The sequence below is a fragment of the Euprymna scolopes genome, chromosome 14 (genome assembly GCF_053919585.1).
Source record: "Euprymna scolopes isolate OS-2025 chromosome 14, ASM5391958v1, whole genome shotgun sequence".
NCBI classification, from domain to species: Eukaryota; Metazoa; Mollusca; class Cephalopoda; order Sepiida; family Sepiolidae; genus Euprymna; species Euprymna scolopes.
The window spans coordinates 54,039,905-54,053,254 of NC_136495.1; the positions used below are offsets into that span (position 1 = coordinate 54,039,905).

A 13,350-nucleotide genomic window follows, 5' to 3' on the forward strand; every position below is an offset into this window, starting at 1 on the left:
CATGAAAATCCGTCGCCTCTGTCGAAAGTTTTAGGCAGACATACATACATACATACATACATTACATACATTTAAACAGGCAAGTGAGATTTATATCCTAGATATAAAAACTAAAGAACAAAATAAGAAAAGTAAGAGTTACTTAACTTAAAATGAGAGACGAAATTGCTCGAGGCATTTTGATACAGGATACCCCTCCCACATCTTCGATAAAAATCTTGTAGGATTAGGATGCTTGGATAGTGTTGCATCCAACCAAGTGAAGAGAAAATCGAGTTCCAATAAAATGAAGAAAGAGTATAGCAATTAGAGACATTTGCTTTTTCATGTTTATAGTAATCATTTTACGATTCAGTCACCACAGTTTCCTCTCTATTCATACCAGTTCTGTTGTTGACATGTTTTTTTTGAGACCATGTCTCTATATATGTTTGGTAAGTACACTATTTCCATACATCCATGTATTAGGAAGCCTTAACATGTGTACATATGTTGACGTAATACTTGTAAGCACAGTTTCGGTCAGTTGGCCTTTGGCTGCAAAACGAGTCTCATTTAGGGCTGCAATGTCAAAGACAAAGGCCAACTGACCAAAACTGGTAGAGGTTACACCTTCTTCTGGTGTGGGCATAGTGCTGAGGAGCGGCGTGAAGCTGGTGTGGGTTTTGTTATCAAAACAACTCACGTACCAAAACTAGCAAGTATTCCTGAAGGTATCAACGACAGACTAATGAAAACGTTGAACCACTTCCACCTGAGATGTCTCCAAAATCTCTTCCATATCAGATGGCAAGACAAAGTCCCTGATACAGAGGTCCTGGAAAGTGCTAATCTCCCCAGCATAACTACTACCATTCGAAAGACCCATCTGAGATGGGCAGGTCACGTCTCCCACATGCCAGATGAAAGAATCCCAAAACAACTCCTGTATGGTGAGCATGTGCCAAGGCAAGCGTTCAGTCAGAGCACCAAGAAAACACTTTAAGGACAACCTCAAAGTCTCCCTCAAAGACTTCAACATCAGTACCGAGTCCTGGGAATCACTTGCATCAGACAGACCTCACTGGCGTCACCTCATCAACAAAGGAGCTGAAACAGCTGGAGAGAAGAACCCTCAAAGCAGAACAGAAGCGTGCAACCCGCAAAGACAGAGCAACAAGCTCTGTCCCCACAACACCTGCTCACCACTGTCCAACTTGTGGGAGAGGCTTCCATGCTCAGATCGGCCTTACAAGTCATCTCCGGAAGCACAAAAACAATACTTCTACTCACTGATGTCATGGTCATCTTCGACTTCGAAGGACGAACATGACGACGACTTGTAAGCCAAAAATAAATTCTGTTGTATTTTTATAAGATGTTTTGAAAATTACAGAATCTTCTAAACATATTATTAGGGTTTGTTTATTGCTAATACATGAATATTCAACTTAATGTTACTATAACAAAGCTCCTTTGATAGTCTACCAGGCCTTGCTTTCCATCTTTTAAACAAAATCAAATAAAAAAGAGATATTAAAAGGAATCGTTTTTGACATTGGAAAATAGACATGCATTTTTCCGATTCCGATACCCCCAGAAGTTCCGATTTTTCTGAATCTAGATTCAGATTCTGATTAATAGCCCCAACAGTAATCTATATATCTATAAAAATGAGAATGTATGTGAAAGGACACTTCTCAACTTATATACTCAACGAATTTTTGATCTACAGACGTGAAATTTGGTATATAAAGTATTCAGATATGTGGAAAACTTTTAAATTCGTTTTCATCTGGAAAAAAAGGTTGTTAAGGAGTCAAAATTGAAAAATTGGTACATAGGAAGCCACCGGATTTTTATCTGTTTTTAACTGTTTCACGACTGTGCATGCACACTCATGAAATAGGACAGCTCCCTTATGTTTAGTATGAGTTGGTTTGAAAACATTATTTAAAAGTAATGTCAAGTTGGTGTAATGGTTATTGTATATGGCTCACTGTCTTTAGATTTTGATCTCAGCTTGAGTATTTTTTTATCCTACGAGAAGTGAAATGTCTAAAAAAATATAATACTCGCATGCACATGTCTCAGTTTCTTTCCGATTTTTTAAAATTCATTTGTTTTTTTACATGAATTTAACATTACATTTAATTACAGTATTTCTGTTTATAATCAATAAAAAATCTGCATTAATTGAAATATAATATTTATGCATATTTTATGACCGGGTAACGGCAGGTGGCCAGCTAATATATATATATATATATATATATATATATATATATATATATATATATATATATATATATATATATATGACTACTTCATTTAATCACATAAATTAATATACAAAATTATTATTTCATGCGTAAACTTACAGTATTTGCTTCAGCAATGCTCAATACATAGGTATAGCTAGGTAGTAAGTTACAAAAATATATATGGCAATTAAGCTACACAGAATATTCCGCATTTCATCCACGCTAGGATTCATCAGGCTTATGCGAAGAGTTGTGCTTGTCTCGCATTTTTATATATGCACCTTCTATTGAGTTTTTAGTTAGCCAATCAGATTTCTAGTTTCCACCGCTCTCTTCCTAATCAGCCAATGTGCAGGCACTTACAGGACAAAGGCCCAGTTGACCTTGGGTTCACCCCTTCCTTTGTGTGTGTGTTTTTTTAGCGGGAAGCATAGATATCTAGTGATTTATATATATTCATTTAACATTGCTATTACCATTTGCAGGGTTCATACGTTCTCTGATATTTCACAAGCGCACTCTGCAGTCCTGATAGTTCAACATTTCAACTGTATATATATATATATATATATATATATATGACTACTTCATTTAATTACATAAATATTAATATACAAAAGTATTATTTCATGCGTAAACTTACAGTATTTGCTTCAACAATGCTCAATACATAGGTAGAGCTAGGTAGTAAGTTACAAAAATAAATTCCACTCTCCACAGTCTTGTCTAATCACTTGTTTCCAAGTTTTCCTTGGCCAGCCAACCTTCCTGCGAGTCAAGACATCCATGCTTCTGCAAGGGTTTAACCAGGAATATGAATGCTCTGCATGACCATAATAGTGTAACCAATTTGTCCTTAGGAAACATAGTGCAAGTACATACAAAAACTATTGGCTCTTATAAATAAGTGTGTCACCACCAGTTACAATAGTTTCCACAATGTCTCATATTTAACACAAGAATTGGGGGTTTACTTTTTCAACAAGTTAGTCTAAGCTATTTTACCAAGGGACATAACTCTGTACTTGTAAACCAAATATTTCAAACGGAGATAATTCTAATCCAATAGTAACCCCTTCCTAGATGAGTTCTAACTCGGAATAAGAAATGGTTTAGTGACACCCTTAAAGTGAAATCTTATAAAACATTTTCATTGAATACCAAACATAGAAAGACGTAGTGAAAAAGTAGAAGTCAAACTACTTGTTTTTTAGTTTTTCAGATGAGGATTGATAATTTATATTATTTGGATTGTTCGAATTACTCTTCTAATCTTAAGTGTTATTTGCACAATGTTTCGGTCAATGTAACCTATGGCCTTCTTCAGGTGTATCTTGTCAAACTTGGAAATCTTTCCATCGAACTCGGGAATCTGCACAGAATTTAAAATGAAACTCTTTCTTTAATCCAATCGATCATGACTGAGTAGAAGTCCCAAGTAATTCGCAATTGTATTTTGAGTATCGCCCACTCTAAGGTTGAACCTTTTACCCCCAGAAGAGTGTAACTTACAATTGAATTTTACCAAGTACTTTATCCACTATACCACACGTCTATTCCAAAGATTGAGAGAAATATTTCCATGTTTGACAAAATACATCCGAAGAAGGTTGGAGGTTATATCGACCAAAACATTGAAACAAGATGAAAACAATAGTCCGAATAATCCAAATAAAACGAAAGATGGGTATTTTTTTGCGACCTGTTCCAGCGTAGTATTAACACCTCTCCATCACCCTATATTAAGAACGGCTTTCGAAATGAACCCCCCCCCCCCAACCTCCCTGTGCTAAGAACGGCTTTCGAGGTTGGGGAGTGTTTATTCCAAAAGCCGTTCTTAACATGGGGAGGTTAGAGTGTTTATAATACGCTGGGGCACGTCGTAAAAATTTACCGAAGTATGAAACTTATATTTGCCAATTTGAATCCTATGTCACACGCAACATAGAATCTACATAATGAAATCTATCGTTACATGTTTCGGTGTTTGTTTTCAGCTTTGATTTTTGGATTCTCTATTACTATTAAAACCTAATCCTCATTTTGCTTGGTCGGCACTTTGCTCTGTCAATCAGTTCATGAATTAAATCTCAAATAATGGATTTCTATTGCAAGACTTTCATCAAAATTGACATGTAAATATTTATCTTTGGCAGTAGATGGAAGACTGGTAACCAATTCTCATCACAAAGGATTTTTTTGTTTGTTTGTTTGTTTTAACCTATCATTTTTGAACAAGAATTTCGGTTAAAGAGTATATTGACCCGGGTAAACCACTCCCCCACCCACCCCAGCAAAGTTTCCCGCACTCGCTGATATACCTTGAATATATGGTTCCTGTGAATTTTGTATTTTAAACATAAGAAAATCCAAGAAGTGATTATTATTTTTTTTTTTTTTTATTGAAACATGTTTATTTACAGAAATATTTTTTCCTATATAAATTAAATAAAATAAACGACATGGAATGTTTTCCTTTTTTTTACAAATATTCAAATGAATTTTTAAAACATTTTATTTTATTTATTTATTTTATTTTTTTTTTTACAAAGTAGTCACCACTTATCAAGGCCCGAAGGCCACTCGAGGATAAGGGTTAATGAGGGTACAGTGGTCAAGGGGAACATGTTAGTCATCGTTAGTAGTGGAAATTTGGTAAATTGGATTACTTAAGGGGATGGCTGATCAAGAATTTGTTCACATTGGACTTGAAGACCACCATATTGTAGTCAGTTGGAAAATGGGAAAATGGAACAGAGTTCCACAAGCATGCAGTTTTAAGAAAGACGCTTTGTGCATGGATTCTACGTTTAGGTTTAGGCACAGATAAAGAGTGGGGGGAAATTAATGATAGTGGTTTCAGATAGACGAGTGTTTTTCGTGAAAGTCAGGCTGGGGGGCATAGATTGGAGCTCAGACGATACATATTTATTAAAGAAAGTATGTTCTTGCCCAAAAATATTAATTTTTTTCTATTAGAAATTTAGTATTTTTATTTTATAAATATCTTGAAATATTTTCTTATTTTAAAATGCTCAAGCGAATGTTTATAAATATTTATTAACAAAAATTTATTTTGTTCAAAAATTAAATAAAATAGGTTAAACATTACAAACGGTTTCGGTATAGGATATTATCGAAAAGATTATTTTCATTTAATGGTACCGAAAATTCCTGGTAAGAATTAGAGTTATGGTCAGACTCAGGGTAAGGAAATTTTCATGATTAGTATATTTCCTTGCTCCAAAATTTGAATTTCCTTCCTTTCCTTGTTCTAAATTTTAATTTGCATTGACTTCATTATCTTTCTATTTTATCCATTGTATAATTTTATATATTGCTCTAACAAGGAACGTTAAATCCAAAGTAGCTGAGCAGCGGCTTGGTACCCACCAGTTCTGGCAAATAGCAAATAGGATCCTGAACAGAAATGTGCGTTCTATCCCAACCATTATCAATGGACCAGAGGTCATCTCATCAGCATCCAACAAGGCCAAACTATTTGACAAGAACTTTGCAGCAAATTCTACCCTATGCAGCGAAGGCCATCAACTCCCCGTATTTCCTCCTATAACACACAACACGCTAGGTAACATACAAATATCTGTGCGTGAGGTCGTCAAGCTAATCAAGAACCTTGATTCCAGTAAAGCAACTGGTCCTGACGGTATTCCAATTATAGTGTTAAAAAAGCTACAAACAGAACTTGCCTCCATACTTACAAAACTGTTTAAGCATTGCCTTAAGAAGTGCTTTCCAACACCCTGGAAAACCTCATCAGTATGCCCTGTATTTAAGAACTCAGGTGATAAGTCGTCTCCCTCTCAGTACAGACCAATAAGTCTTCTGTGTGTCATGATTAAGTTGCTGGAATCCATATTAAATAGAGAAGTAGTCAACCACCTCAGCAGAAATAACCTTCTTAGTGATATGCAATATGGTTTCCGTTCTGCTAGATCTATAGCAGATGTGCTAACGGTTATATCTCATAGGATTAGCGAATCTCTCGACAAAGGCTTCATTTCTAGGGCAATTGCTCTTGACATATCAAAGGCCTTCGATAAGGTATGGCATAAAGGCCTACTTCACAAGATTTCCAGCTACGGTATAACTGGAAATGTTTTCTCAATCATTAAATCATTTCTCTCGGATAGGCTCATAACAGTAGTGGTTGATGGGCAGAAATCAGAGGCCTTCAGTATTAATGCTGGAGTCCCTCAGGGTTCCATCCTGGGCCCGACCCTCTTCTTGATCTACATTAATGATCTCCCAAAACACATACTAAAATCATTCATTGACATCTATGCTGATGACACGACTATCTATGGTAACAGATCAAAGGCCGTAAATAACAATGTCCTCTCTAATTCTTTCTCCTCAGATCTTGAGTGCGTGGTACAGTGGGGGAAGAGGTGGCTGGTTACCTTTAATGCATCTAAGACCAAGCTCCTATCATTACATCATAAACGCTCTGATCCCCATCTGACATCAATTGAAATGGATGGCTCTCGTCTAGGGGAGGCCCCATGTTTTGATAAGCTTCTGGGTTTGATCTTTACTCCTGATCTGAAATGGAACGCATACATCAAGTCTGTGGCCAAGGTCGCTGGGAAAATGGTGGAATCCTTCTACTGCTCCAGAAGATATCTCACTAATGATGCAATTCTCTATCTATGTAAAAGCCAAGTATGTCCAAGGATGGAGTACTGCTGCCACATCTAGGCAGGAGCTGCTAAAAACAGCCTATCCTGCCTTGACAGAGTACAAAATAGACTTTGTGGCTTGGTGGGGGGATGCCCTTTTCTCTTCCCTGCAACCTCTCTCCCACAGAAGAGACATTGCAAGCCATATCTCTGTTTTATCGTTATTTCCATGGCAAGTTCTCGTCTGAGCTCCATTCTCTGGTCCCCCCTCGCTAATCTTTCAAGAAAAACACTCGTCTAGCTGAAACCACTATCAATAATTTTCCCCACTCTTTATCCGTGCCTAAATCAAAATGTAGATTCCATGAACAAAGCTTCTTTCTTAGAACTGCACGCCTGTGGAACTCTCTGCCACTTGCCTGTTTCCCTCCCGACTTCAACTTGGATGTCTTCAAGTCCAACACCCCCCCTTAAGTAATAACACTTTATCAAATCTCCAATACTAACTATTACTACAATACTACCCCATTGATTACTGTACACACAATAACACTTATCCACGAGTGGCTTCTGAGCCTTGATAAGTGGTGACCTCCATGTAAAAAAAAAATTTTTAAATAATAGAGCGCTAACCTTCTCGGTCTTTCTTTCTCACAAAATCGTTCTTTAAGTCCATATATTGAATCCATTGCTCTTTCTGCTTCTTGATTTTATGGTTCTCTCTATCACTGTAAACACTTCCTCACACCTAAGGCTATTCTCTATCTCTATAAATCTACTATAAAACCATGTATGGAGTGCTGTTGTCATATTTGGGCTGGTGAATCTGTGTCCCATTTGAAGGTTCTTGATAAATTGCAGAAAAGTATTTGTAATTTGATTGACCCCACATTTTCTTCTTCACTGCAACTTCTCTCTTACAGACGTGATGTTGCTGGTCTCGGTCTTTTATATAAATACTATTATGGAATGTGTTCCTCAGAATTGTCTGATCTATTCGCTTCTTCCTTTGTTCAAGCTAGTTTGACTCGTTGGTCCTGAGGTCAGCATCAATTAGTTGTTTGATTACCTCATTATAATATAGCTTCCTATTTCAGTAGTTTCTTTCCAACGACTGCAAGGTTATGGAACTCTTTCCTGCTCACTGTTTTCCTTCTGTGTATAGCCTTGGTATTTTCAAGACTAAGGTCAACAGGCATCTCCTGTCTTTGCAATAATCAGCTTTCGTTCTTGTTAGCTCCTTCCATCAAGTAGCTTCATGCTCTGTCTCGAGTGATTTCCATAAAAAAAACATTTGAAACATGATATAGCAGAATGATAAATTTAAGATACACTGATAAGTGCAAGATATTTTGGGAGGAAGTAGTGGCTTTTTTTTTCACCTTTTTCACCAGAATTTCTAAACAAAGTTAATGGTTCAATTCTAGATTTGATCTTTCCAGAATTTGTACTTGTGTAGAATAGTGATGTTTTAAATTTGCGGTTTTCGGATTATTTTTTATTTTTATTTTTATTGTTTTTTAGCCGGAAAAAAAAGAACATCCTCCCCTCAAAAAAAAAAACATCCATAAAAGAATTAAAAAAAAAAAAGAACACGGTCCAAGAAAAGTATCCCTCTCCAAAAATCATGACAAAAAAAAATCCCCCCAAAAATAAAACATAACAAAATAATCCGAAAAGCGCAAAGTTCAAGCAAAAAAAAGAAAAAAAAAGAAGAAAAAAAAGGCCGCACACGCCAAACTTCTTTCCTTTTCAGATTATTGAATGCTCCCTCAAACGAACTGCATCCAACATCGGAGCCATCAACCAAAATAATAACTTGCTAAAATTATTTATTTTAAAAACAATGTTTTTAAAATAAATAATTTCTAAAATGAAAAAAACTTTAATGGCTATTGTTTTTAAAACATTAACCATTAAAGTTTTTTCATTTTAGAATTTCCGAGTTATCAATTTGGTCTCATTTCGTTTGATCATCCGTCTGGTCTCCAGAACGTCTTCTGAACATCGGCCATTCATCGTTAGATATTTAGACGAGACCTACACATTTTAATCATGATTTTCTCTAGTTCAGATGGGTGCAGTAAATAAACTTTTAACTCGAAATGACCCCTAATGTACTAATGCATAACATAAGACACAGAAAAGAAACATTTATAATGCGTACACAGCTTTATTTTCTCATATAACCACAATACGCTTTGAAGGGATATTACCAAACTGTTTTCATTAATAATTGATTGTCTACTTCATCGTTTTTCATAATTTTTGGATATGTTAATTACTGTGACATGACAATTCAGTAGATAACATTCTCATTTGAAATTTAATATTTCATTTTTCGAATTTCGCTACAATAACGTTCTTAAGATCAAAGTGTAGTATCTGTTCTTCTTCTTCAGATGCTGCACTTCTATTTCTTGTTCTCTTTCGGTGGAGGAGAAATCCTTCACGACTGAGACAATTTTTATTTTTGTACCTTTTCTCCACATTAAAAAACGACTCTGGTGTCTAACTCTGTCCCGTGGGCGTGGGGAGGCACAGTAAATAGGTACAATAACGTTCTTCAGATGCTGCAGTGCTGCACTGCTGCAGTTGATGCACTTCCATTTCTTGTTCTCTTTCGGTAGAGGATCAGTCCTTCACGACTGAGACAATTGTTTTATTTTTATACCTTTTCTCCACATTAAACAACGACCCTGGCGTCTTACTCTGTCCCGTGGGGAGGCATAGTAAATAGGTACAGTAACGAAGAACTTTGCTCTCCAAACAAAGGGAAGTAACTCTTAATTTTCATTTTATCCCCAAAGTTTCTCTTTGTTTTCTTTCAACTTTTATAAAATAAATTGTTTTTTCTTTTAAGAACACCGCGTTAAATGCAGATTCCATCTTCATTTTTAATCCTTTCTTTATTGAAAATTAAAAAAAAAAAAACTTTTTAAATTGCGTTTTCTCATTCAATTATGAAATGAATAAATATCCTTTAATTTTGAAAGAAATGTAATGCAGACTACTATACTTATCGTGTTTATTATATTCACAACGTTACTGTTATTTTACCCCCTCCCACACACACACTTCTACACATCCGGGGGAACCCCCCCCTCCCTCCGCTAGTTTATGTGTAAAGTGCAGTTTTCAAAAAATATATGAGAGGAAAAATATTTTTTGTATCTAACACCCACGTTTCATTTTATGCAATCTGAATAAAATATATTGCAATACTTCGACATTTATAATGTTGTTTTTTTATTTTTTATTTTTTATTTTGTTTTTATTTTATTTTTTATTTATCGACCACAAAATTTCGTTCTGTTGTTTTTTGTTTTTTTATTTTTTATTTTGTTTTTATTTTATTTTTTATTTATCGACCACAAAATTTCGTTCTGTTGTTTTTTGTTTTTTATTTTTTATTTTGTTTTTATTTTATTTTTTATTTATCGACCACAAAATTTCGTTCTGATAGTGTAGAAGTGCCACATATTTTTCTTGCTTAGTCACACAAACACTCGAGACGAACGGGCATTCATTCTTCTTCTCCATGCTCGTCTTACACAAAAGTCTGAAATTTACATACCGAAGGGATCACTTTAGTTTTACACGGACTTCGATATGCTTTTTCTCTATTCCTCATACACATCTGTACAGCATCTTCCTCATACACATCTGTACAGCATCTTCCTCATACAATCTGTACAGCATCTTCTTTTGCACATCACACATCAAATAAATTTTGTCATCGTTAACCACGTCCCATCATTTTAGTCTTCAAAGGGTTTTTCCCTTCAGCTTTTCTTAATTGACTGCACTAGTGATACTATATGATGTACAAAATATAGCTTCTCCATTGAATGACGGTCTATGCTTGCTGAGGAGTTACATCTTCCTTGGTTGATCTCTGTTCCATTCGGGGGTTCTTGATGGGGGTGCAGAAAAGTATTTGTAATTTAATTGGCCCCACCATTTTTTCTTCACTGCAACCTCTCCCTTACAGATGTGATGTTGCTAGTTTCGGTCTTTTCTATAAAAACAATTATGGCATGCGTTCTTCAGAATTGTCTAATATATTCTCTGCTTCCTTTGTTCCAGCTCATTTGACTCATTAGTCTAGTGGTCTCCATCAATTCACTGTTTTGTGGAACTCTTTGTATCTGCTGATTATTTTCTTCCTATCTATAGCATTGGTCTTTTCAAAACTAAAGCCAATAGGTATCTCCTGTCTTTGCGATAGTCATCTTTTGTTTTTGTTAGCTAATTACATCAATTGGCTTCAAGCGGTTCTAGAAGAGTAAGCTTTAACCACAAATCTTGCTATCCCACAGGCAGCATTTACACAACAAACTAATGATTTGGTTCCATAGTTTTGAAAATTGAAAACAGTAGCTTCACTTAAATAATATAATTTGTAACCTAATGATCCAATTGGGCTCAAATTTTAACACATGAAATTTGAAGGTTATTACTTTATAAAAATCATAATTTTTTATTAGTGACGTAATCTATTTAAGGCCTGGGAGACATTGATTGATGTGTCATTTATACATCTGTACAACATCTCACGCACCTCACACGTGAAAAAGATGTTATTACTAACCATATCTCATCGTTTCATCCTTCAGAGAATTTTTCCCCTTCAGCTTCTCTTAATTGACCACATCGTTTGCATTTAATAAACCTGGAAGATGGTGGTTTGGCTTTCTGTGACACACCACACATTTCGTATACTATATTAAAAACTATATGATTTGTTAGGGCGATAGAACTCGATCAAGGGGAGCTAACTCCTTTTCTGTTTCAGGTAGAGTTATCTGCTCCCTTTTACATCTGTTATGGAGTTCTCATATGGAGATGCAAGAACAGGACAAGAAGAGAGATGCTGACAGAGAGACAACTTTGAACTCAGGTAAATAAAGGTGGAGATGTATAACTTCTGTCAGTGGCAGTTGTGACGTACAAACTCGATTAATAGCGGACTAAGGCTGATAAATGTAATTTGTATCCTTCTATGTGTTGTCTTCTTGTAAATAAAATGTCCACATCTAGTTATTTGTGAGCATCCTCATTTATTCCTCTATTTTCTGTCATTCATGTGCCATATACACACACACACACACACACACACACACACACACACACACATTCGTCTTCAAGCATAATCTTCTGCAAGGCATTAATAGTTAATTCATAACAGATTTATTTCTATAAAACAGACAAAACAATTTATCTTTTATATATAGAATGAATTTCAGCCAAAGATTTTCACTAAATGTTTATCATACAGAATGACTTCCCCTGCCTCCCAAATTCAGAGAATTACTCTGTATTTTGTGTATGAAATATTTTGAGGAATTAAAAGATTTTTTTTTTTACTCTTTTTTAGGTGATGGCTTATTGATTATTTCTTCTTGATGCTGAACGGAGAAATTTTAGAAGAATAAAGGATATAATGAGAGACATAACTTTGGGTTGTGAATTTGAATGTTTGGCTGCAAGTGATGAGGTGGAGTCAGCTTCTCATTGTGGCGCAGCATCTTTAGATGATTCAGATGCAGAAGATAATGACAGAGAAGAAGAAGAAGAAGAAGAAGAAGAAGAAGAAGAAGCTGTGGTGAAAGTAAAAGAAAATGTGAAAGAAGCAGAGCATGATGAGGAAGAGGATGAAGAAAGTAGGGAAGTTTCCACAAACGGAGGTGACTTTAATAACAAAACTGCTGGTGATGATACTAATGTTGATGATGATGATAATACATATGGAATAACGGAAGATTCTTTTCATAACAATAACAAAAACAACAATGTTAAAGAAAGGAAAGACTGCAGAGATCCAACAGAGATGAACTCTCCAGGATGGCATGAGGATCATGAAATGCGCATTAATTTACTCCGAAAAGAGATCAACGAGATGGAAAAAAAGCATGCGGTGTGGCAGGATGGAATCAGAAATCGAAAAGAGGAAGCCTTAAAACGTTGGGACATAATTAAAAAGAAACACGAAGAACGTTTAAAAGTCCGTCACAGATTTCTCGGCATTGTAGATGCAGTTCTTGACAACGAAGAGACAACTAAAAAAGAAGAAGACGGAGAATTTATGAATTAAAAAAAATAATAAACCATTAATAAAGCGCAACATTGTTGATTTTTTTTCAATTTATTTGTTAATTTTTGTTTTGTTTTTAGAAATTCAATATCCAAGGGAGGAGTCGATCAAACATGTGTACACACTGTGATGATGTATGAAAGTGAAACTTAGCCAGTGAAAGGGTTGAAAGCATGTTTTGCGTGGAAGGAAATGAAATGTGAATGATATGATGAATGTGTAATGTGAGTCTTAAAGACAGGCTTAGATCTAATGGCCTCAAAGGAAGATTAAATCTGGACAGTATAGGAAAATGTGTGCAGAACACAAGACTTTGTTGGTTTGGTCACATTAAAAAAATGAGTGAGAGTGTTTAGACTAGACAACA

The 13,350-nt window shown here is 35.4% G+C and overlaps 1 protein-coding gene across 3 annotated transcripts in view; it reads left to right on the plus strand.

Annotated features, from left to right (window-relative positions):
* Positions 1-13,029, plus strand: part of LOC145293019 (uncharacterized) — a 33,086-nt gene extending 20,057 nt beyond the window's left edge. For all 3 annotated transcript variants that reach the window (XM_080139302.1, XM_080139301.1, XM_080139300.1), the window contains one exon: positions 12,267-13,029. In XM_080139302.1, coding sequence (XP_079995428.1) covers positions 12,333-12,983 — 651 coding nt within the window. In that variant the 5' untranslated portion in view covers positions 12,267-12,332 and the 3' untranslated portion in view covers positions 12,984-13,029. The remainder of the gene's footprint in view (positions 1-12,266) is intronic.
* The last annotated feature ends 321 nt before the right edge of the window (positions 13,030-13,350 follow it).